Genomic DNA, 27631 nt, shown 5'->3' on the forward strand with positions numbered 1-27631 from the left:
CTAACTTTCGGTTACATAGATATGGTATTGCCATTTCGGTTTACGAATTACACTTAGGATGTATACATTCGGATACTCTATCTAGTTTCTTTCAGGGATTACATACAGCTCACGAAGAAGCACGAATTTAAAACGGTACTCCAAGGGATTTTGCCCCTACTGGTTACACACATTATTACAGTCACTTATAAATTACACTAATATAATGTTTAAACACGGGTGATGTGTCCTGATTTTCCAGACATTTCCCACAGATTCATTCGAGGGGTCTGTACGAAGAATTGTGATTTCAGACACCTGTGTTTATTGTATTTACCTTATAGGTTGGTTGGTATTTATTAGGTTCAATTTTAAAGTCCAACTATACACATTAAAAATAGGTAAATGTATAAATTTACTCTTTTAGGTTATTATACGCGGACGGCAGCTTTTACAAGCACGAAGCCATCATCTTCTTTTTCATTTAACCTACCCTCTGCAGAGTGTCAGGTAGGTTGCTGATTTTAGGGCCCACGATCTGGCCAAAACTACTACATTACAGTCAGATGTTTATATATCAATCTCATGTTCACAGGTAAAAATCACGATACATTTTCAGTCGCTGGTTTACCTTTACTGTGACAACTCGGCCTGACTCACATATCAGGTACTACGCCAAAACTCATTACTTTCCATGTTCTGAGGGGTACTGATCCTATTGTTAAATTAGGTATTGAATTTTCTGTTCTTAATCCATAGGCTAGTGGTCCCACGAGGCCAACAACCCCATCCTCATACTCGGAGGAATACGTCCCTCGGGCCAAATCATAGCTAGCCGCCTCGCAAAGTTGCATAGAGAGGGCCTCACCTATCACTCACATTCTATCTTATGCTTTAACCCCTTAAGGACACATGACATGTGTGACATGTCATGATTCCCTTTTATTCCAGAAGTTTGGTCCTTAAGGGGTTAAACTATCACCGAGAGGCCAACACCCCGCCACAACGTTCGGTGGCCTCATACTCTCCCCTCGGGCCCACGCATAGGTAGAGCCTCTCAAGCCACTTGGCAATTAGTAGGGACTCATCGGTCACTATCACAAAGTATAATTGTTTCGACGCTTGGTATTTAGCTAGCCTTACCAGTACCTACCCATTCATTTCAGAGTGATTGATTAAAGATACCTTATATTTTTCAGTTATGTCTAATACTCCTGATATCCCTGAGGAACTCTCGCTACCCTGCACACCCGCTAGGCCTGATACCCCTGTTCCTGGAACAGAAGTTAATAGTCCTTCTTCACTCAGATCATGGACCATCCCACGTCTCACTGCAGAACTTAGAAGAAGCTGCATCCCTTTCCCTGCTACTGCTAGGAAGGCAGAGTTGTTCAGACTCTTAAACACTGCTACTGACAACTCTGATGCAGGGGAAGGCCCAAGTGGCACACAATTGCCAGCATTTCACACCATGATGACCTCTCTTATGTCATCCATCAGCACAATTAGTGATAGACTGGATAAATTGGAAGCAAGTGGTGCTAAACAGTCCACTACAAATCCAATTGTCGCCAGTCAAACTCTTGCTGATGTTATGTCCGGTAATTCATTGGAATCCATTGCAATTATTGAAGCCATTAACCCTTCGCACATGGTCCCAGCTCATCTCAAAAAGGACATTCTGGAAGGCAAGGATGTAAACCTAGCTTCATTGCTCATATCCTCCCAGGATGTCCTAGAGAATAGGACATTTGCATATGGGGATATATCAGTTGTGCTAAGAGCAGGAGACCCGAGGCTGAACAAAAAAATTAAACATCCCTGAATTTGTTCTAGGTTTTGGGATCTATAGGGATGTTTACTGCTCGGTATACCCAGGGAAAAGAGCAGAGCTAGATGCATACATGTACAAGATGGTGGACCTGGGGCACAAATACGGTGGTACTGCTTTTTATGATTACCACCGTTCCTTTTCTGCAAAGGTGGCTGCAGCTCTGGCTCAGTTCAATTTGAGTATTAATTGGAGTAAATTGGATACTGAGTTATTCTGCGGACATTTTGCAGGCCTCAGGCCTCCAGCTTGTGCAGTTTGTGCATCAACAGCACATCATACTAATTTCTGCCCAAACACGGCAGAAATAGAACAAAACCTATCTACCTCTAACTTTCCTAAATCTACTAGAGGGTTAAAAGACAAACTGGGTAGGGACATTGTATTTCTTGGTAAATCTCAGGTTTGTAATAACTTTAATGCGGGGAATTGTGGTTTCAGTTCTTGTAGACTGATGCATGTATGTTCCTACTGTTTCAGGGCCCATGCCAAGACTATGTGCCCGAATAAAGCATTCCCCAAACCGTATCACACGTGTGTGAACATCACATTATTAACCTCGCTATTACAACTACATCCATCACATCACTTCATTGACTATATCATTACGGGCATGACTGAAGGGTTTCACACAGGGTTGGTCCATCTGCCCTCCGGCACACTAGAATGCAGCAATCTAAAATCCGTGTTAGACCTCACTCAAAGCCAGACTGATAATTGATTTATCAGCACCACATTCCTCCACTTTCCCCAGCCTTAACTCTCTAATACCCTCAGAAGAATTATCACTTCACTACGCCACTATCGATAATGCCATAGGGGCCATTCTTCAAGCTGGAAAAGGGGCATGGCTAAGTAAGACCGACGTGGTAAACGCTTTTAAATTACTACCCATGCATCCTTCCCTATGGAATCTACATGGCATTAAATGGCAGGGGATGTATTATTTCTTCACCCATCTAACTTTTGGTTCCAAGAGTAGCCCACGTATTTTTGACACCTTTGCAGAAGCTTTATGTTGGTTGTTACTTAATGTGTGTAAATGTCCTTCGGTTATTCACTATCTGGATGATTTCCTCACAATTGAGAATAACACACTCCCACCCAGTAGTTTGAAACACAGGACAAGATTGAGCGTACCCTGACAAGTATTGAACATTACCTGCTACAAGGTTATTGCAATCGCAAGGAACTTCAATCACTGCTAGAGTCGCTCAATTTTGCCATGAGGATCATACCCCAAGGTAGATCCTTTATATCCCACCTGCTATCTTTGTTTCCACTATTCACCTCAGACACCTCACGTATCGCATTAGATGTACACGCAACCTCAGACCTACGCATGTGGGGGCATTTTCTCACCTCTTGGAACGGGCGGACTATGTTTATACCACCCCCTTCCGACACTTCACCTACACTTTGGACAGATGCAGCAGCTAACACAGGCTTTGCGGCCATCTGGGGTGATCAATGGCTTTGGGACCCTTGGCCGACTGAAGTCAAGACACTATCCAAATTCTCTGATACCTCGCCCTTATTCGAGTTGTACCCCATCGTGGCGGCAGCCATTTCTTGGGGACCATATTGGTCGGGCCACACGGTCAGGTGCTTCTCAGATAATATGGCCACATGCCATATTGTCAATAAAGGCCGATCGGCATCAATGGTCATCATGAGACTACTAAGACGACTCGCATGGGTAGCGGCCACTAGTCAATTCTTCATAACATGTATACACATCCCTGGGCACACAAACACCTCGGCTGATCATTTGTCTCTGTTTCGTTTCCAGGCTTTCTTCTCAACACTACCCAACGCTTCCAGACAAGCGACACCAGCCCCTCTATTCCAAGACATGATCATGGATTAAAGACTTTGTTAAATCACGCACGTCACATTTCTCATTTGGCACTCTCAATAAACACCAGGAACACTTATGATAGGGCTTTTCACGTATTCACAAAATTTATCACCGAGTTCCACATCCACAACATGTTTGCGCTAGAAACGATATTAGGTTTTACCTCTTTTTGCCACATTAACCTCAAACTATCCTTTAATACCATTAAACTGTACCTTACCGGAATTCAGCACCATATGCTTATCCAACAACCTAACACTACAGGTTTCTTGACATCATATCAAATCAAAACATTACTTAAAGGCATTAAAAAATTAGATACACATGTCCCCACACAACGACTACCCATAGACAACAACATATTCCACTCTCTATCCAACTTATTAGATTCATCTCCTTTTGAACCTATGACCAATAATATAATAAAAACATATATCTCGCTTTTTACGGGTTCCTACGTCCCAGTGAATTTACAACAATGACCATAACCGCCCACGACTACCTAAGAAATAATGATTTACAAAGACATACTGACTATTACATTCTCTCCTTAAGACAATCTAAAACCAGCACAGAAGGACATACTATTCAAATTCCGCTATACCCTACTCACAACAAATGGTGTCCAGTTAAAGTTTTGGATATGTATTCCCTTTCAGTCCAAAAACAACCACAACAGCCTTTGTTTGAACTACACGGACACACTCTGACCACAGCTAAATTCATGTTATACATACGATTACTGTTAACCAGGCTCGGCCTAAACCCAAATCAATTTTCAGGTCACTCTTTCCGTATAGGGGCAGCATCTTCGGCTTCCGCTAATCACATACCCGCTCATATCATTAAGGCTATGGGACAAGGGAAATCCTCCGCCTACATGCTTTACATACCTAATCCCGTTAAAGAATTAAGACAAGCGTTTTGAGACTTATCTCAATAAATGAAGTTGTTAACGATTTACGTTTCCTGGTAATTTCTTTTTGCCCACTTTTATTACAGGCCTACTGCTTTGTCGGTTCCGGCACACCACAACCGACTGGTGCTAACTTATGGTTTATGTTTATAATATGCTAAGATTTCTCTGTTCGGCTATATTGCCCCGACTACAAATTTGAAGGCTTGGCCTGTAGTTGTGGGAGGGGCTTGAAGGGCTGCCGGAGCAAGATGGAGGTGAAGCAAAGCGGGGCAACAAACCCACACAGCCTGTCCACAATGGCCACCCAGCCTGTGCCTGAAATGCGGAGCACCAGTCTCAAGACAAACAGGTCCTCACTAGAAACCTTTGATTGGCTCTGCACAGGCCTCAGGGAGGCTTTACACAGCCGGGGAGTGACTTACCGCCAAGCTGAATTAAAGGTGGCCTCATGGATACGTCCTGCAGCGAGGCGCAGCTACTATATACAGATGCCCCGAGCCTCCAAGATGGCCGTCCGCCACAACAGATACCGCCGGGCCTTGAGGCGGGATGGGGCACCAAACCCCCCGTACACACGAACTCAACAGCACACAAGGAACACTGGGGCGCCGAACCAAGCGACGACCTCACATACCCAGCCTGACCGAACCACTGGCGATAAGCGCAACACGACACGCACCTCCCTATAAGAGGCAACACTGCAAGCGACCACGCGACTGCACCACATGGGGGACACTACCGGAGCAGAACCCCGAAGCGGAGGCACCGGGCCCTCTGGCAGCAAAGGCAAGTCCAGCAGACACGAAGCACAGGACTTACCTATGGATCAACCTCACCTATCAGACCTGTACCCAAGCAGAGGAAAAGCGGCAAGGACATCTAAACGGGACTGTAAAATACCGCAGGCAGGAGTTGGCTGACCGGGACATTTACCACCTCAGATAAGACGTCCGCCCCATGCCCCATATTGCTCCCTATCTTAGCTTTCACATAATCGTTAATATAGATTCTAAATACCTGCATAACTTGTGTCATAAAACAAATAATGCTGATATATGCTTACCGATTGTCTAGTCTAGCATGCTGATCAAGATCTACTACCATCAATAACTTGTCTTTTTCATGTTCCTAAGGTCTTCAACCACATAGAATATTCACTACTGAAATTTATTATGTCACTTAGGTTTAATGGGTACAGGCGTAACTTTACCAAAGCACTCCGGGTAGATTGATGAGCGAAAGATCTAAATCCACACAGACACCCAAGTGAGGACTGTTACCCAATACCCACTGCCTACAGGCGCAGATTACTTTGTGGTTGCTTTCAGGCCGTTAGCTACCTTTATTTTTCCTTTAACAGGCATGGTGAAGCATTAAGCCAAGGCACTTCTCGCCACCCTAACCTGAGAGGATACTAGATTGCCCTTTTTTGATCTGGCGGCCGCCTTTAAGGCAACTGCAATTTATTCAACTGTAATACTTTAAGTTTTTATTGTTCGATTTGTTAATAATGCTCCATATGCTCCCAGACAGCTGATTTCCGCGAGCCCATAAACTGTAAGAGTCCAGCACCAAGCCACCTCATCAGGTCTGGACTTTAGGGGGCATGGGCTGAATGTCCTGAGCAGAACTATATCAACCTAATGTAGCCAGGGGTCCAGCCAGATATACCATACTCGCATGTTATACCTATGATTGTATTCACTTTTCCTTTTATTTCTTCTGTTTCTGCAGCACTCAATAAGCATACGCTTTAACAGACAACGACAGATATGTTGCACGTTTTAATTAAACTAGCACAGTCATATCATAAGACCTCTAAGTAAGATTAAGACTAAATAATGTTAGCATCTTGAGTACCTTGGGGGAATGTACAACCTCACCCTACTAAGTCAAACTAGCTAACCACCCACATGCTCAAGCTTGTAGTTATTAAATTATTTTGTTATGTTCTCTTTATGTAACGCATTTAAAATATACTCGTATACCATTGATACTCATTTGCATATGTAAAAAAATGTTTATAGCTTGTGCCAAACGACAACAAAAAGAAAAATGTGCAGATCTTTAGTGCCAACTTGCAAAACTTGATGGATAAAATATGTGTGCTGTTGTGGCACAATACAAATGCTTGTTATTTTCATGCACAGAAAAAATAAAGAATTAAAAAAAAAAAAAAAAAAAAAAGGGCTGCCAATACACTCCCACCTTACCGTAGCTGGTCTGGCGAGTCAACCCTCCCACCACTCCCTCTATTCACAAACACCATTTAAGGTGGGCCCACTTTTATTACAGGCCTACTGCTTTGTCGGTTCTGGCACACCACAACCGACTGGTGCTAACTTATGGTTTATGTTTATAATATGCTAAGATTTCTCTGTTCGGCTATATTGCCCCGACTACAAATATAATATATTTTTTTAATTTTTTGGTGTTATATATATATATATATATATATATATATATATAAATACAAAATACCCCTGCACTCCAACTAAAAAAGAAAAATAGTACCTGGTGCTCTGGTGTCCTGATAAAAGCTCCCCAGTGGAGCTGAAACGTCGAATTTTTCTTCCGCAATAAATTATCCTCTGGAAAACCTTGAGTGCCGGTATTTTCACTTTGTTTATATATATATATATATATATATATATATATATATATATATAAATAAAATATTTAAATCCTTGCACTCATGCTCAAAATTCTTATGCATTAATGCATTTAATGTACTTGCAGGGTACCAGTCCTTATGGGGATGTAGATAAACATCAAAGGAATATGAAAGCCAGGGCTGCACTCACGGTCTTTGCAATGAAAAAATTATTTATTCCATTAAGTGAAAGATCAACGTTTCGGTCCACGCAGGACATGTCACTTGATCCTGAGGAAGGTCCCTGCGTGGACCGAAACATTGATCTCTCACTTAATGGAATAAAGAACTTTTTCATTGCAAAGACCGTGAGTGCAGCCCTCGCTTTCATATTCCTTTGGTATATATATATATATACACACACACATATATAAAATCCAATATCCCCCGCACTCACGCTTAATAGATTTCCAATGTGCCGGGTGCCATAGCCTGGACTCCAAAAGTACAGTTCACCAAAAAACAGCTGCTCACCGGTCTTTAAAAGTTCCAATATTTTATTAAGTATAAGTTAAAAGAGACCAACGTTTCAGTCCCCGCTCGGGACTTTCCTCAGGGTAACATGTTGTTTTGTTACCCTGAGGAAAGTCCCGAGCGGGGACTGAAACGTTGGTCTCTTTTAACTTATACTTAATAAAATATTGGAACTTTTAAAGACCGGTGAGCAGCTGTTTTTGGTGAACTATATATATATATATATATATATATATATATATATATATATATATATATATATATATATATATATATATATATATATATATATATATATATATATATATATATATATATATATATATATACACACACACACACACACACACTGACAGTGGTGGACAGTTTCGAATGCTATATTGATGGACTTTGTTATTTGAACCTAGAGTGTCTGAGAATACTTTATTATGCCTATACCTGCTCACTGCCAATGTGGGTTCTATGTAAGCCACCCTGATTTGGAGAAGGAGAGAGACATAAGCATGCACCAAATTAGGAATCAATATCAGGTTATTAAGCTTTAGAGCTAAACAGAAAATACACTATAGTATTTCTTATTTCCACATCTGAAACCACAATAGTTAATTTGCAGATCAGTTTTACTTGAGAAAACTCAGTGATCCATTGAGTAACATACAATGTGAAATTGCAGCAGTCTACAAAAATGTACATATACCCTTGGATAACTTGCAATGTATCCGTTTTTACGTTAGATTTAATTGGTAGTGCTAAAAGATAAGTGAACCAAGAGATTTGGGATGTTGAAAGACACAGGTGGCTGATACACGTGCAGAGTTTGCAGACTGAAAGACACGCACAGACAGTTTGCGCAGCGAGAGACACGCACAGACAGTGTGCGCACCAAGAGACAACCTGTGAGACAAGAGGCACATACACAAAATATATGCTACATGCCACAAAGCAGAAGCTCTTACAAACAGATTTGAAACCATGATTTCACAATAGGGTGATTAATACAAAGGAACATGATAGATAAGTATATTATTATTATTATTTTATGATTTATATAGCGCCATCAGATTCCGTAGCGCTGTACAATGGGATATATATAACCTAAACGTAAGGTATAGGAAACCACTTACCGCGCCAGTGTTCTGCTGTCGGGTATCTAGAGCCCCAGCCAGTCCATCTCTGGCTTGCGGGTCTTCATATTTCACACTGTGAAAAAATAATTATAATAATAATTTTACATTTTTTTAAAGCAAGGCATTACATTTGATAATATAGGCATTTCTAATCTGTGCAGCATTTTTATTTTATATTTCACACTACAACAGGAAAAATTAAGAGTTTGTAAGAGTGCTTCAGGTCCTTATATCCACCTAGATCATTGGTTGTAAAGAGAGTTTGAGCACAAATTCTCAAACAACAATTGTGATAGCCATTAGGACAATTCTACTAATCTGCAGAAAATCAGAAGGAACCTAGCCATGGTTCTTCTATGCAGAGATGTTTAACTTACGGTATATTCACACACCAGAAATATATGCTACGTGATTTTGTTTGTTTATGTGATGTTACAAGTTAAACTAAGACAGTACTAGTACTTAATATCTTTCTAACATAATTTTTCATTGTGTATGACATGAGCACAGGAGACCGCCAAAGGAAATAAGTAGTACAATTCAACAACGAGAAAGGAGTGTTACAGAAACAGAGTCTAAAAAAAAAAACATGCAGGTGCGACGTGAAGTGGAAATAAATAAATAAGAGACACAGTGACTTAATGTATCCAGCAATCAACTAACTTACTCTGATCTGATAATTGGGAATTCAAAGCCAAAGTTGCATGCATATTAAAATAAAATAAAAAAATAAAAATACACCACTGATGTTAGACTTAACTTGAAATATAAAAAATGATTAATACATGCTCAACTTGGCAGCCTTAGAAGAGATTTTCTTGGGGGCAAAATTGTCCGTGTACAAATCTGCACCTTCAAGAAGCTCTCTCTGAGAAAAATAATAACTGTATCCCATACACATTCTTACCCCATACCAGGGTACCAAAGAGGTAATACCGTGCAGAATAAGTGAGAAACTCAGAGGTGGGACTGATAGGTATTAGCCCCGGGCGTGGATGGGACACTTTGGTTCTGTGTGGACGATCAACGCGATCATAAAAATGCTCGTCAGCAAGGGGGCCACTGTACACAATGGCCTCCAGGATAAAATAAATAGCTACTATCATGCCACTGATCAGAAAAAAAGGCACAAACGCCCGTAGGTGTTTACACCAGCCACAAATCTTACTCATACTCCTGGCACAGGAAAAATAAAACCAAGACAGAAAAATGAGTGAATCTGAAGAAGGAATAAAAAGTTGGAACAGAGAGAAGAAAATGTAAAAGTACAAAAAAAACACAGATCCTGAGAGCTCCGAGCTGTCTTGAAAATGAGCACACACTGGGAGTGGGCCAAAGACCCAAAGGAGGAGATCCGTGTGCAAGCAAGGAGGCAGAAATAGAACAGGAACGCAGAAGGCAGTAAGCTGTCATCACAAACACCCAAGATTGAGGTAGAGATTCTAAGGTTGCTCCCACCCCACTCCCTACACTCAGCATGGATCAGATTATATAGGGGCTCAGCTTACACCTTATGCAGTTGACTCACTCAAGTGCTCTGGATTTTGTTATCATTTGATTTACTATCTGTCTCTGTTCCTGAATCACACTGCTTCGCTGACTTATTGCTCTAAGTTATGCATCTTTACCTATAATATATAGGAGAAAACTACATACATAGACGGCATTCCTCTCCTGTCAAAGATTTTTTAAATGGAAAGATTTGGATAGATATTCATAAAGTGCACTGGATTCCTAGTAGTATGTTCTCTCAACCATTTTCCAGCCCATGAGGCAAAATATTGTGTTTGAATGTCGTAGTCCCAATTACAAGACCCAAAAAGTAAGTAATAAGTACAGCAAGGGATGGTGGCTTATTAGCTAAAGAACTACAATCAACAGTGTCACCACCGGCCTCTCCTCCGGAGTTGTCACATGGTCTGGTACAAGCACTGACCACAAAACCTGATGCCAAAATTATGCTGGCTGAGGCATTCATCTGGCAGGATTTGAAAGGGTCTCCTTCTGTTCAGCACCCATCTCTTCTAGTGACCTGATCACTTGTACTTTGCAAGAAAAATAAGTAAGGCATGGGATATATTTTCTAGCAATGAAGTCATTTCAGTTCTGATGTTTTTTTCCTGACAAATACTATTGTTTAGCAGGGAATAATAAAGGTCTCAATACAGCAGTGATATATATTGGATACATAAAATGCTGCAGGCCAATAGTGACTTTTGGACTTATTACAAGCAGCAGTAAAATTACATAGAGTGGGTGTTTCTTCAATATATCTAAGTCGTGTGGGAAACTGCGAGCTTGTGTTTGTTTTCTAACATTCCTTATTTATAGCTGCAAATAATATAACAAGTCACAATTGTTTTACGTTTGGTCAAGCAGCATTTTCAGGAAACCTTAACAAGGACAGAAAGTCCAGAAGAGATTTATACAGAGAGAGCCATAAATAAAACATTGAAAAACACACAAGATGTAACGGGGTACTGCAGCCATCGAATTTACCCATTAGGGACGAATATGACTCACCAGGATGCGCTTAAGGCTCACTGCTTGAAGAAGAGATGATGCACCTGTTAAAACCTCTAAGAAACAGATTTGCTAAATGTATCTCTTGCGAAGGTAAACATTTTGACTGTCAACGTTTCATTGTCCCATGTTATAGTGTGTGTGAGCGGCGACTCATTTTGATAGGAGGAAGGTGGGAGCAAAGAGGGGAGTATAGATATGAAGAGATCTAGCAAAGAAGTTGTTGCCAGTGAGGGGGCGCTGCACCTAACCATACGTTCAAGGAACACCACTACCCTTATGTTTTATTGAATGTAGTAAGGGAAATGCAGACCTCTGCAGTCAATCTGTCCATTATGAAATTGTCCCTGAGTTTATGCATCACCATTTCAAGTGGGGGACCCCATCACTCAGCCAGATTAGAGCCAAGGCCGCACGTATTATTCTGCTCAAGAGTTTTCACTCATGAGGGTTAAGTCTGTCAAGGGGCTTTGAAAGTAAGAAGACCCAAGGATCAAGAGATAAGGGTTATACGAGATGCCAGAGATCCGACCTCCTCCCAGTATGGCATTACTCTTGGACATGCCCAACACATATAGTGACAAATTCCCTTAATCCCATCAACTGTGCACTTTTAAGATATATAAAACATAATCTGAAAGAGGTAAGAAATAAATATTTCCACTCATTATAGACCCTATGAAAAGTTCCAGTTACAACTTATCTGGCAGTGACCAACAAATAAAATGCCACAATTAAAGCACAATTTAGAATTCCTAATCCACCTTAATTGTGGTTTTAACACTGTTGGGTCAGGAATACATGTTTGGTGATGGTGGTCACGAAGGAGAATACATATTCAAAGGTATCCATTCTTTTTTGTGTGTTCTTTTGATATTCAAGCAGCAATGTCACTTTTGAGTTCTACATTAAGATAGAACCTTTATGAAAAACTGAATTTCAATCAAATTCCAATGCAATCAGGAGATATACATTACACTGCGTGGGCTCTCATAAGTGCTGATTCAAAGTAAATGCTGCATTTCTGCTACTAAAGCTTCAGCAGCTTTCACCACTGTATCTAGCCATTTCCCATCATCAGTCACAAATGGCAGCTGATGGCAACTGGCACCTTCTCACACAATGCTCATACCCCTATCCCTATGGTATCTCACTGTGCTTGACTGACCTGCTATAGACTCCCATTTTGAACTGACATGATTATATCAATGATGTGGTTCCTGGCAGATAACGTCTGAAGATATCATCAGGACAAGGTGCAAGTAAACAAAGAAAATGTATTTATTCCTTTTAATGTTTCCATTATGCAAGATTCACTTGCACCGTAATTTAACCCCTTCATCTCTCTCTTCTAAGGGACGCATTACAAGCCTAGTTCATAGGTCTAAAGGGACTAAGCACCTTTTCTTTCCTAGATCAAACACATGAAGGCCAAATTATATTAATTACTAAATGCATTTAGTTTAAATTACTTCGGCCTTAAGTTAATATTTTTGAATAAGCTCTTTAACCCCTTAAGGACTGAACTTCTGGAATAAAAGGGAATCATGACATGTCACACATGTCATGTGTCCTTAAGGGGTTAAATGATTTAATAGGTTTGGATAAGCATACAGCAAAAATACGCACAGGAGTTTTTTTTTTCATAAGAAGGCTGCGTAACCGACTATATCATCTGAGTGAGTGATCAAAAAATGTTTTTTTTTATAGTAAATCATAGTAAAGATATTGTTCAATTTGTGGGATTAACGTTGAGACTGTATGTACTTGGCACTTGCCCAGTTAAGAATGCTTACAGTAAATATCGATCGGTAACCTTGACTTTAAAAACGACATTGTTCTGGCTAAGCTATATACATATAATAAATATACAGCATTAGACCCAGGTCTTGGCGTGATGCTTCTGCACCTTGTATCACTTTGTTAGAGTACTAAGGCCTAGACTTAATAAGCTTTCCAAATAATTTAATATATGATTTGATACGATGACAAATATCTAAATGTCATAATATTGACAATATTTTTATATATTTTTTTTTTACATACAAAACTTTTTTATATATTCTAATATGTTGAAAAAATGATTTTAAAAGTTTAGCCATAAATATGAAGTCATTTGGAAAGCTTATGCATCATGCATTATGCATGTTAAATTGGGACCTAAGCCTGACTCTGCCAGGTACACACCAACACATCATTAAGAGATTATTGCACCACTATTCTAGTTCATGGTCTTCATTTTGCCATTTGAAGGTATCACTTTGAGGGTCCTAGTAACTGGAATCTGTTTACATACGACCCATCATTTCAAATTGACCAAACTGGACACAAGTTTTAGGGGTATGAATGGGGAAGTGGCCAGGGGCAGGACTCTTCTGAGAAATGTTAGGTAAAGTAATAATAAATGTATGCATAAAATGTCATTTAGAAGAAGAACGAAATATTGCTTTATTGCTGTGGAGTTCTGTTATACACTCAGAAATGCCTACAATATGGTGCTCCTAGAAAAGAGGGACATTAGTCTAGAAAAGAGGGATCTGGGCCCATATAGGGACACTTTCTGAGAGAAGTATGAATTTAGTTAGAGCAGGGTGAATCACATCACCTGCCTGTAAAGCATCCACGCTTGGTACTCACCTCTTACGCTGTTCTGCTAGAGAGCTTCCCCGGGTGAGAGCGAACATATCAAACTCGTCATCAGGTTTCTTGTTGCTTTCCAGAGATTGTAAGGTTACGCTCACAGATCCAGAGCCCGTATCTTAAAATAACACAGAAAAATATGATTCATCACACATCCTAAAGCAAAGAGAATACAGAGTGGAAGGAGAGATCATCACACAAATAAAACCTACACATTTTAATTATAACTAGAATGCATACTATATCTATATACTTTGTTAATTTTTAACCACATGCCCATATAAAATGCTCACAAAGAGCATTTTAGAGCGTATTCTAAAACATATGTCTTTCTGGATGAGAAGAAATATTTTACACAATTCAGTGGGAGTGTTTTAAAAGTAGTCTTAAAAGTGCTGCATTTATTCCAACAGGTTTATGCAAATCTGTCTCATTACCCGAGAGTAGCCTGTAAATATTCTGCGTCTCTTTCTACGCCAAGATGAAAGTGAAGTAAGAGAATGTCAGAAAATAGAAGAGGGGAGATTTATCCAAGAGCTCTGTTCTAAAAAGTGGTCTAACATACTAAGGGCTTTATTACAACCTTGTCGGTATATACACTGTAAGCTGATGAGAAAAGGCAGTTTTTACATTGCGACCCAACGCCCTCAAGTGGCTGTCACTCAAACACCCACTAGAGGGACTTCCTGGGTTCTGTCCAGGAAAGATTGTAGAATCAAAATTCAGTACAAATTGGCACTTTTAGATTTGGGGGCATAAATACTTCCCAGGATGTCACTCAGACAACAAGTGAGGTTTTCTTTTGCCAAGATATAGTGCACCTGCTCCCTCCTTCTCAATGACCTGTACTACAACTCACTGCAAAATCTAGGTCAAATCACAAGCATAATCAATTTAAAATAAAAAGAACAATTAAAAAACAAAAAACACACAAAAATAACATCACAAATTCATAATAGCTGTAGTGTGAAAAAGGCACATGAAGGGTAGAAATAAAAAATTCTAACACTCTTAATGAATTTTACACCGTATATATGTAAGAATGTGTAAAGCTAGGGAACGTTAAACCTTTCCTCATTTTTCCCTATTTTTGCATGATGTGTCACAAGTTGAGTATGTTTTTAACTTTTGTGAAATATAGTTGGATTTATAGAAGCCAATGAGCTTCCACTACACCAAGCTGTAGTGGCTCCCGTGACTATAGTGTCCATTTAAGGATAAAGTAGGCATGCGAGGACTAGAGTGCAGTTGGTGAATTGTTTTTAGATCAGCTAATGTTTGCTTAGATGTTTTCATTTTGTGGGGCCAAAGGATCATTTATAGGAGTCAAAACTATGGAAAGATCTTCTCCATCCAAACACAAAGTCTAAAGTGGAGAAAGCTCCTGCATCACAATAATAGACATTTTGATTTAAAAAAAAAAAAAAAAACAACTATCATAATGTTTGAATGCATCTTCCTCTATGGCACACAAAGACGACATGTGGGCTCAGCAATTGAAACCGTCAATGAAGCACAAAAAACATTTAATAAAGAGGAAATAGACAGTTGAATGATGGAGATAAATGATACAGTGTCATCAACTCCAGATAAGCAAGAAAAAAGAAAAATAGTGTCGGAAGATCAAAGGAAAAGCAGATCCATTTCAATATGTATTTGGAATAAGTTACGGTAATTTTATCCTGGCTTGCAGCGATTTCATTTGGCATTAATATACAGAACTACGGTAAATGAAAATGTCATAGAATAGAAAAGCAAAGAAAAAGAACATGCATTGTAAAGATGTATTGCTATCCAGTAAATATTTGAAAATGTATTTTGACAGACTATTTCTTATGACAAAGCCACATTTATGAAAATACTTAACAAAAGATCTAGTGTGTTTGAAGCCAGGAGAGAAAAAAAAAGCACAAAAGTGAAATACTGGAAGAGAAATGATCAGTATTAAACAGTAATTCATTGAGTTCAAATGCCAGAAGAGGGATTTCAGGGAGTCTGTAAATATGGAAAGGACAAAAAGTACATCACAGTTTTACTAACCCCTAATGCATACTTAACATTCCCTTCGGTCATAACGCAAAATTCCAGTAGCAGGTCGTAGTTGGAGGGGGTGGGGTGGGAGGGGAGGTAGTAAAAGACACGGCTTTACTTACCTTTAGTCCCCTGGTGTACCAGTCTCACTGTGACTGCCACTCCTTCCCTGGCAATAACTGCACTTAGCCAATCAGAGATGTGGAGAAGATTGCAAGGCTAAAACGGGAAGTTCCTCTAGTTGCTATTTGAGTGACAGCCACCAGAGGTGGTAATACGAAGCATTGAAAACAAAGTCTTTTCTCAGAAAAGGCAGTGTTTGCATTGCAGAGTCTACAGGGGCAGTTTCTTTGCACCAGAACAACTACATTATTAGAGCGCCGCTTAATAAAAGGCTTGTTGTTCACAAAACATTTTAACCTAACAGCTATTATGGGATAGTTTCAGAATCTTGTCCAAAATCCAGAGGACTCACTCAAGCAATTTTTTTTTTGATTACTCCCTCTGTGCTTCCTAGATGTGCAACAGGAAACACAAATTTTAAGAAGGCACTTCATCCAACATATCTGCTGATCAGATTTTCCATTATCACAATATCCCTGGCTTCAAAACGAGTAGCTGAGCCACTAATCCATTTTTAGCATTTTTATTTATTTATTTATGTTTTAAATACAGCATGTTGTCTGACTCGGAGCTACTGGTGTTCAGAATGGAGTGTATGACTCAAGCATTCTACGTAGAAGCAACAGAAATAAAACATGTATGCCTTCTACAGCCCCATGGAATCTAAAACGGTCTAAAAGATCTCCATGTTTTTCATTAACAGCAGGAGACTTCCATGTCTGTCATTTTCTGCCAAAATATTTGTGAATGTACATACATTACTTGTTTTTTTGCATTAGGAAAACAATCATTTGTAAGCTCAACAATGAAAAATGGATATTAACCACTTGTTCAAAGAAAACATTCAAGGTTGTGAACTGGTAAAGTAATCTGTTAATTATGTAAATGAACCATGCATTAAGATGATTCAGTCATCTCAACAGTTCTGTAAAGAGATTTAACCTGTTCAGACCCAAAGGATTTACTTTGTGTGTTACATTACTGCACAACACTTCCATGGAATAATACAAGGACTGCAGTTAGTGGATTGGGTTCATCCATATCTTGCAATCTAAAATCTTTTAAGAGATCTATGGCAATATACCTCAATACAGAATGCACATGTCATGGTTGACTATATTTATTACCGGTTATTAGTGATGTCCCGAACAGTTCGCCGGGAACTGTTCGCCGGCGAACATATGCGCTGTTCGGCCCGTCCCCTATTCGTCATCATTGAGTAAACTTTGACCCTATACCTCACAGTCAGCAGACACATTCCAGCCAATCAGCAGCAGACCCTCCCACCTCCATGACGAATAGGGGGCGGACCGACCATCGCATATGTTCGCCCGCCGCGTTCGCCACGAACAAGCTATGTTCGCTGGCGAACTGTTCGGGACATCACTACCGGTTATGTGTTAAATTAATGTATGTTGTAATATTGTATCCTACTGGAACAATGCAATGTTTTGTGGACCCGGGACATACTTGATGAGAAATGAGAGAAATCTCAATGTATCCTTCCCGGTAAAATAATATTTTATAAAAAATAAATAAAAAGGCAAAGCTATTTGTACTAGGAGCATTTATAACAGTTCTTTATTTGAAGCAATAGGCATTGATTGTATATACTAAATCTCACAACCTGATCGATTTGTGTGTATCCGTTTGTGTTTGTGTGTGCGCACATTCTCTGTTTATTGAACCAAGGTATACATAATTAATAAAAGGAGATCCAGAAAGCAGCTCTGGGGTTTGTTGCTGTAGGGATATTGTAGAATGCATCAAGGCTTGAATTAAGAACAAGTAAGGGTGCATACAAAGCATCACTACACAGATAAGACTAACCTTACAAAAAGGGATTATCAATGCAAAAATAATGACAAGACAACTGACATTAACAAGAGACAGTAAGATACACAGACAGACCGGAACATTGTCTTTAGACAAAAACAAAAATGGTATCAAACGATGCCTTTTTATAAAGGGACAGTCCTACCAAACAACCCAGTGTGGTCACTTGAAAGCGTTTAAGGAAAGCTCAATTTGGAATTGTGTTCATTACTGGCATCCTTCTGGCAGATGATGGTTAATAAACAGGTGTTGGACTCCAGTTCCAGCACTCACGTTCTGCTGATCTGGAGCTGCCCACATCGCAGTGACCAAATTATACAGATAAGGAATGTGTCATTTTTTTCACAAGGTCTGTGAATCAGAATCTGTAGATCTTCAACAAGCTTGAATTTATAATTCTCAGAAATGTCAATGCCATGTTGTAAGACGTTGCACTGCCGGATACAAAATGCATGCACTGGTACTACAAAGGTCATATCAACGGTCAATGTCACAACAGAAACACTGGTTACTTAGCAGCACTACCATAGAAAAAACAGGGTTTTATATCTCTGCAATTATCCCTGAAGCATCACGAAGATTTTCTGCTACCAATAGTACAATGGCCAGGTCTAACAATAGTCCTGATAAGGCACACAAGAAAATTCCTGAATTCTTATTATTATGCTCCTAAAGAGAAAAGAGTCTTCTTTTAGAGTCTGACTGAATGTCATAGTAACCTGGGTGCAGAGAACAAAGAGACATGATTAGTGCTTAGTTTAATCAGAGCAGCTATTTGAACACCATGAAATCCCCTCCTATGTGATTAGGGATGAATAGATCATAAAAACCACCTTTATATTTCCCCTCCCCCCCAAGGTAACTTCTATGTTTTCCTTCCCAATCCATAAATCTGATAGCCATGCCGCATAGTTTTTAGTATAGTATTTAAAGAAAAAATGTTCAGCAATTTTGTAAAACGATATCATTGGAGACTTTCCAGGATGGATGCATTAGAAACAGAGAGAAAAAAAAAACTGATCCTCACTGCTGCATCCTGCTGGACATTCTCTAAAGACCACCTATCAGCTGAACAGAGTCATCCTATTATTTTCACTGAGAGCAGAGTACCTCCCAGAGGTTTATGGGATATGTAGTTCAGCTTTGAGCAGGGGTACAATTCACCAGTTGGAGATGAATGACACTGCTGCCTAAGTGAATAGCTGCTGCCTTGCACTGATGAGGAATGGACCTGTAATCATGGTTCATGCTTACTAACAGCCAAAGAACTTGTTAGATTAGGTAGGGAGCAGTACAGTACAAAAACACTTAGTCGGACAGGAAGAAGCTCCTTCTCATGACATCTTTGAGTGAGGGGATAAGCGAATAGATACAACCCTAAATGACTGCATGGAGACAGACATATGTTGTTATAGAGTTAGCACTATCCCTTTAACTTGGACTTAGGCACAAATTGCAGTCTATCATTGGGTCAAAATATGAAAGCATAGCTTTAAAACAAAGGTAAACAACATTTCCTGGTGAGAAGTTCACTTTAAGAACATTTTTAACCTTTTTACTTACCCTAGTTGAAGCTGTACTGAACCTCATGTGTCCATGTCCAGTTAAACCAGGAATATATGCAAAGCACAAGTCACTTAAACCCAATGTGGGGCTTGGAACCGTGGGAATGATACATTTTACAGAGTAAATTAAAAACCGTAAAAGGTATGAGGAACACACACCCTTTGGAGATCCAGTAGGCCAAACAGAGAAGGGATGAATCCAGAGAAAACCCCTTCCCAATTTGCGAATTCAGATACGTGCCCTAGTTTATGCACCATAAAATATAGTTCTGGGTTGCATAATACTAACAACAGTATTATTAATCCATCAATACCCCCCCGAAAAAGAAGACAAATGTAACCTTGGAGAAGATGGTTTATGAAAACCACACCAGATTAAAATCCAACAGAGACTGTCAACAGAATGATTCTTGATACAATTTATATATGCCAGGTTCCAGGTAAAGGTAAAAATAAAAACAGAATATGAGAGCTCTGAGAAAATCTCAGAGAATAGAAGCAAAAAATAGGGGATGATCTGCTAAACCAATAACAAACGAAAAAAACATAGGGTATAACTGTGTATATAAATTAACCACAAGTGCTGTATTCACAAATGGCCACTCACACATTCACTGAAGTTAAAGAGCCTTAAGTATAAATTCCTTCCAAGGATTCAATCTTCTATCTGTATGTAAATACCCATGGATTGGCTGGAGTATATGTGCTCAAGATAGAAAAAGTAATAAAATTGTAGTGCACATTCAAGAGTGTAGTAGTTTTACTACATTTTTTACTACACTCTTGAATGCGCACTACAATTATACGCTATGTTTTTTGTTTGTTATTGGTTTAGCAGATCATCCCCTATTGTTTGCTTCTATTTCGTGGAAGACAGGAGGAAGTCTTTGGAGATACCATTGAAAGCTTCGCCTTGCACAGAGAAGTTGTATTCTTGTACCTAATTTGGCACTAATTGCACCTTTTTAATATAAAAAAAAATGTTTAATTTTTTTTTAATTCTTTATTTTTGGTGCAAATAGGATTAACAAACATTCCTGTGGTGCCACAACAGCAGGCACAGGTGGAATAATGCATACAAGGTCATGGCGATATACAGTTGCACATTTTTGTTATGAAATAGGATAACATGCTAGGAACACTTATTGTAATTGCACCTTTTTTGTTTGTGTACACATATACTGTTTTTCTTGCAAAATCTCAGAGAAACCTCAATAGCTTGCCCTCTGGTTAGTCCCCGCTCAGGTTTTAATGTAAAAATAATCACATACAGAGTGCTAACACGTTCTATATGAATGGATTACATATTGTCAGGCACGGTTTCTATTTAAAGCATGATTATCCATGGTTACCATTAACCATGCTCATCATAGCCCGATGAAGCTCTCAACATGTTTTTCAGGAGCTGGAAGTGAACGAGTGAAAGGTTCTGGGGTTTTCAATGTAATTGAGCAGCAAATAGTTATTGTAGCCAATGTTTTGCATACATCACTAATCCATAACTGAATAATTATAGATTAAAGAAATAAAAGTTCCATTAAGAAATTGAGTGCTTTCATCGCAGCTTAGGAAGTGAATTGAGGGATTTAATTGGTAGTAAATTATCCCAGCTATTGTCGGAAAAAAAAATGTATAAGTGAGCACTTTCTAAAAATAAAATCTATGCTGCAGCCGGGGCCAAATCCACTACAGTGGATAGAAAGATGTAGTTACTTGGGCTGGCCTATTGACAACATTTTTGGAAAACCGTTAAGATGTAAGTCTGTTCATCTTATGACCATGTCATGTGCCTAGATTGAGGTCAACGGCACTTGAAGCTCAAAAGTTTGTATTGTTTCAAAAATAGTTATTTAAATTGCTATTTCAGATTCAGGTCATGCAGTTAGAAGATTATGAAATCACACAATCCTGTTCCACCATTTAGTGAACCTTTGAATGCAATAAGAGTAAGCAACAGACTAAGCTCTGAGCATAGATCACGATTATTCCGGTAACCGTATACATGTGGGTAAACAGTGTTCAAAGTAGAGGATGGGGCTAGGTAAGGAAGGTGGACCTTTAAGACTAGATCAAGCCCACCTGTGCTGAATGACCCTAAAGGGAAGCTATGAAGATCTCCTTAGAATGAAACGCTCCAACTTTAGCGATCCATTGCTCAAGGGTGGGGACACCAGACAGTGCCCAAAAAGATGAAATGAGAATTTTAGCCGCATTCAATAAATCTTGAAGCTTTTTTGATTTTATATTGTAGAGAGATTAAAAAGCATGGCTTCGGGGGGGCGTGGCTAGCCGAGCAACAGAGCGGACGCAAACCTCTGGAGCTCCGAGACAGAAACCCAAAAAGTACGATATCCAAACATATTGGAGCCCCACAGGAGACATTTTTACCCACCCTCCAACAGAGACTGCCATGGGACGAAAAAATAAAAAATATCAGACTCCAGCGACACTGAGAACGCCAGACATAAGGCTCTACTTTGAGAGGCCTGCAGCCGCAACCGCGGCTCCCGCCAAAATGGCGCCCGCGGCCCGGGCAGAAGAGGAGGCCTCAGACGCATCCCAAGAGGAGGGAGACATATCCTCCTCACCAGAACCGGGAGAAGACTACCCAGAAACGGATTCCGAGGAGGACTCATCCCCGGTGACTAAGGGAGATATAAAAAACCTCCTGCATGAAATAAGGCAAGTCTGGAAATCGGACCTGAAAGAGGCCCAAGCAGACATAGGAGACCTTCGCAAGAGGATCTCCGACATTGAAAATAAAGAGAAAACACGGGAACACCAGAGGCAGGACACCCGCAACCAAATAGAAGACCTAGCCTCAAAGGTGCAGAAACTTACCCGGTCGGTGACCGCACTGGAATCCCGCCACAGACGCAAGAATGTCCGCATGCGGGGCATACCGGAAACGGTGAGCGACGAGGCTCTGCTACCCTTCACCCAGAGACTGGTGGCCTCGATGGGCCTAAAGAGCAAAGACACCAAGGGGATGGTAGTCTCGGCGTTCCGAGTACGAAAAGCGGCAGCAGCACCCCAAGGAGCTCCGAGAGACACAATAGTCATTTCCAGAGACATAGCAGTGAGAGCCGCTATCCTCAACAAATCCAGGGAGGTAAAGTCATTCCGGCTCGAGGGCTGCTGCGTGACGATCTATGGAGACCTTCCCTTCGAGGTACTAGCGGCAAGGAGACAACTGGCTCCAGCAGCCAAGAAACAGAGAGGCAGAGGTCCGGTACCGCTGGGGAGAAGACGGAACGCTGAATATCCAAAGGGGAAGCGAGAAACTCACCCTATCGTCCGGGGAAGACCCCACGGCGTTCTGGAAGGCCATAAACATACCGGGCGAAGAACCACAAAGCACTGGGGCCTGATCCTGAGAGTGCCGACAAAGATAGAACGAGAGCCTGCGAGTGGAGCAGCCCTGTAACAAGGACTGACCCACCACCTGACTAAACCCATATCAGACATCACGGCTAAGAGACTACACAAAACTCACATAACCAAGAAGGGAGACAGCCTCACACCTGGACGAAACGGCAGGAATCCCATGACACTTTGCCCCTCAGCCACAACATCAGACACATTACGAGACACAGTACCACATAGACTAGACGCCTAGCACCATAGTCACACGAAACTACACAACATAGACACCACAAAATAACACATAAGAGACGAAGACACACACCAGACTTAACAAGACCCATCTGAAGACAACCCATGTGTTATGTATAACTGTACAGCAGAACTCTAAAATGTGAGACTTTATAGAAGAGGCACAGAATAACACTTGCCTCCATGTCATACTCTGTATTAGTTGTATTCTTTGATGCAAAATCTCAATAAAATAAAAAAAAAAAAAAAAAAAAAAAAAAAAGCATGGCTTCAAAAGTAAGCAGAGTTCCATTGCCCACTATCTCTGACAATTTAGTGTCTTTTTTAAAGCTGCGATTCAGTCCAAAATCACCCTCTGGTAAACCACAAGCACAGTAACATGCACATTAAGAATACCAGTGTATGCTATTATGTGTCGTCTATTAGCAATGGACAATTGCTAAAACACTGACTTTGCATGAGCTGTGCAATTAACTAGGAAGTGTGTGGACATAATTCACAGACATAAAGCCCTGGATTGTCGATTGGCTTGCATCAAGAGACATTACACACAAAAAAACAAAATGCGTACATATAAACCTATTTTATCAGGTAATGCTCATATTGCATTCTGCCATTTTCCAGTTGAATCCCTGTTATTGGTAAAAGTAAATATAGGACTTACCTATGCCTGCTAGCTGGGTGGAAAGGTTTTCCACTTGCTGTGGTGAGCTGCTAGGAGCCGATAGTGACGAGTATGATGGAGGAAGGGGCTGGACAGCAGAAGATGGAGCTGCTAGGTCTATGAGAGATGAGGAAGGGATTCTCTCCCTTGGAACCTGTAGAAAAATAACACTATTAAAATTACACCATAGACCAGGGGTTCCTAACCCAGTCCTCAAGTACCTCCTACCAGTCCAGGATTTAGGGATTACCCTGTTGTGTAAAGTGTGTTTTTTTTCTTCTAAAAACACCTCAGACATAACAGGGTAATCCCTAAATCCAGGACTATTCGGGAGTACTCAAGATTGTTGTACTGGGTTGGGAACCAATGCTATAGACCATAGCATTAGTGAAGAGCTAATACACACCTACTGGCCTTCAAAAGGCGCATTTTTTAAAATGGTACATTTGAGAAGAGGGTAATGCCGGTGTCCCATTGTCTAGTAAAGTGCTCCATACTATTTAAAAGAAACTTGTGGTTCTGGCTAAACAATTAGCCATATTAATTTATCTTGTACACATTGGGTGCACAATCTTCTTTATAAGGTGCCAGAATGTATTGGGCTCAGGGCAAATTGCAAAGAACCCCAAGAAAGGTGAATGTGTACACAGAACTTTTAGTTCTGGCTGTACCTCTGACCAGCATTAGAAGAGTAGGAAACAGTTCATTTTTAAGTATCACATGATCTATATTACACCTAGATGACCATTTTGATTGTTAAAATAGGACTGATTATATATTACACAGTCTGCCTGTTATTTTGAAGGGCGGATAGTATTTTCTATTTTTGCACTGAGGGTTCTGGAGACATTTAGAAACCTTTCACCTTCAGTCCTGGGGTTTATTATGATTACTAAATGCAGAGATTACACTATTTTCCCCCTAATGCACATGTCACTCATCCGTATGCATTATTACATAATATATTTAGGTTAGAAGTGAAAGCGTTACGGTAATGTAGAGATCATTGGTTAGTGTTCGGGTACTGTAGAATTTAATGTTTAGTGTTGGCGTAGTATAAAGGTTAATGTTTAGTGTAGTGTGAGAGTAGAGTATTGAAGGAGGTTAAATGAACACTATAGGCAATCAAACCACTTTACCTCAATGTAGTGGTCTGCATACCATGTGCCCCCTTTCTAGACCTACAGTTAAAAAAACATTGTCATATGACAACCACTAAAGGCACTTCCGGAAAAGAGCGGAAAACTCTGCTATTTTAGCCAGATGGTCAAGAGACGATCGGTTTGGTGCAGGGTGGCATTTTGCTGCACATGTGCACTACCCTCCCAATGCTTTCCTATGGGAATGGATTGGATTGGCTGAGTTTATCAATCCCAATGATCTCAACCTAAGTGGCAGAGCTTGAGTGGCAAGACTGGTGTGGAGAGGTAAAAAATGTGAATTAATTGCCTTTATTTTAATATAGATAGTTGTGAGTTGGTGCGCAGTGTAATAAATCACTACTAGGTAAAATATAAAATCTTACATATCAAATTTTAAAACTTCATTCAAGTGCCCATAGTGCTCACTATTTAGTGAATATGTGCCCAAGTGGTAATGTGATGTAATTCCAGTAAAATACAAGTTTAGCAGGCTAAGATTGCCACAAGGCATATGTATGTATATGTGTTTGTAGTATCAGTTAGTTAATTACACGTAGCTAAGATACTGTCATCACTGTACTGACCAGGTGCAGGAATGTAAGAACTGGAATTACGCGTCCCTCTCCTTTGTATCAGATGAGCCACGTGGTTAGACCGGATGGATGAGTTTAGACTCTATTCATTAAATAGGTTAAGGGTATGTGTGGGTGTAGTTAATTGTGGGAGGAGCTACAGTGCTATATAAGGAATGTACTCTATGTATTCAGTACTCAGACTTTGCTGTATTTTGGTGACGCTAGTCCCTCTGAGTCCCGATCGGTGATCCAATAAAGAATCTCTTCCTTCCTGAAGAAACCTGTGTCCATCTCTCTGTGCTTGGCTTCCGTCAGTTTCTCCGGTATCATTTGGTGCATTGGCCGGGAAGCTCATCGTTCAACGGTAGCTGAGAGGCAGAGGCGTGAGACGGTCTATCTTTGCCCACGTTCTCTACGGCTGCACCCCTGAACTTCTGCGTGGACCTCCCTTCGTCTCGGCGCCACTGGTCTGTTGTCCAGGAGATCATCGGCCTCTACGTGAGAAGTGCTGGGGTGTCCCCGTCGATGAGTGTGAACTCAGGTTCAGGAACGAGGAGGTAAGATAACTGCTGTTTTAGACGGCAGGACCCGCTAGGGGTATACCGATTGTGCGGTAGGCCCAAAGGGGTTTTTGAATCTGTATCTGCCCCCTCTGTCGGAGGGAAGGAGCGAAGGCGCACCGCTCGATCGAACGCTCTTTAGTCAGACCGTTTGATTTGGTTAGTCAGGCGGGGTCCTGGTGTAAATAGCCCTAGCCGGACACCGGTGTCTTGTCTAGACTAGCGTTCTAGGGTGTATATTACGTTCGCTAGGTCGGAGGGACCGGGAGACTAAGCGGCGCCTGTGTAAATTCGGTTCGCTAGTTCTCATCCTATCTGGGCTAAGTGGGAAGGCGTGTAAATTTGGAACCCACTAGACTTTTGATAGTACGACTAAGAGGCGCCTGTGTAAATTCGGTTCTCTAGCTCGTTGTATAGTGCGACTAAGAGGCGTCTGTGTAAATTCGGTTCTCTAGCTCGCTATATATGTGGTGATTGGGCAGTGTGGCTAACCAAAACGGGTGTATATAGTTTTAGGTAGTCCATTCAAGGTACTGGCCAATAGTTTAGTTGGGAATTGTAAATGTGTTAACGATTGTTTTAGTAAAGTGTATATCTTGTTAGATAGCGCGAGCTCAGCCGTCTAGCGAGAGTGTTAATAGTGTGTTGCTGTATTATAGTGCACGGTACCATAACCCTGTATATTTACTGACATTATATAATAAGTACTAATCATTGTCGTCCATTGCATGTTTAACACCATAACCACTAATAATTGTATTGTGACCTTAACTTGTGCTTTGACCTATGCTAACCGTACTGTAACCGCTATTTGTAAAAGACGATGTTACTGGGGTGTGTTATAGACGGGTAATTCGTATATAGAGAATTATAGCGTGGGTGACTGTGTAGTTACGCCAAAGGGCATAATATTGATTATATAGTGACTGGTGTAGCAGCTGTGTGTGTACGGGAATTCCCTGAGTGTTTATTGTTATTGTGTACGTTTCACTTGGTAACCGTACCACGTGGTGCTGTTGCCAGAGGAAACGGGTGTGACTGTTGAATAGTACGCGTGTATAGTAATCGTTGTCGACGACGTTCCACTGTTAAATATGGGTGCGTCGCAGTCAACGATTCCGGATCCCTTAGGATGTATGGTTAAGAATTTTAAAAAGGGATTCAAAGTTTGTGATTTTGGGGTTAAGATGTCCCCTGTACGTTTGGTCACTTTGTGCACTAGGGAGTGGCCTACTTTGGTTGCGGCATGGCCGCCACGTGGCAGTTTGGATCCAACTCTGGTACAGCGCTTACACGTGGCTGTATCAGGTAGGCCTGAACTTTACGGCCAGTTTCCTTATATTGATTGTTGGAGACAGGCCGTAAATGACTCGCCAAAATGGCTCCGGACATGCCACGAGGAACAGTGTCGCCTCATGGTAGCTAGGACTTGTTCGTCCACTAGGGCTGGTGTTAGGCCCATTTTGGACACGCCCCCTGAGTCCGAGATCCCTTTGCCGCCCCCTTACTTTCC

The 27631-nt window shown here is 40.6% G+C and overlaps 1 protein-coding gene across 1 annotated transcript in view; it reads right to left on the reverse strand.

Moving 5' to 3' along the window:
• The window catches only part of TOM1 (target of myb1 membrane trafficking protein), a 123285-nt gene that overhangs the window by 14410 nt on the left and 81244 nt on the right, over positions 1 to 27631 (reverse strand). Inside the window, exons 10-12 of the mRNA XM_063426415.1 lie at positions 23842 to 23995; positions 14005 to 14125; positions 8842 to 8917 (exon numbers count right to left, since the gene is read on the reverse strand). Of these exons, the coding sequence (XP_063282485.1) occupies positions 8842 to 8917; positions 14005 to 14125; positions 23842 to 23995 (351 nt within the window). The remainder of the gene's footprint in view (positions 1 to 8841; positions 8918 to 14004; positions 14126 to 23841; positions 23996 to 27631) is intronic.

The sequence above is a fragment of the Pelobates fuscus genome, chromosome 7 (assembly GCF_036172605.1).
Source record: "Pelobates fuscus isolate aPelFus1 chromosome 7, aPelFus1.pri, whole genome shotgun sequence".
Classification (NCBI taxonomy): Eukaryota; Metazoa; Chordata; class Amphibia; order Anura; family Pelobatidae; genus Pelobates; species Pelobates fuscus.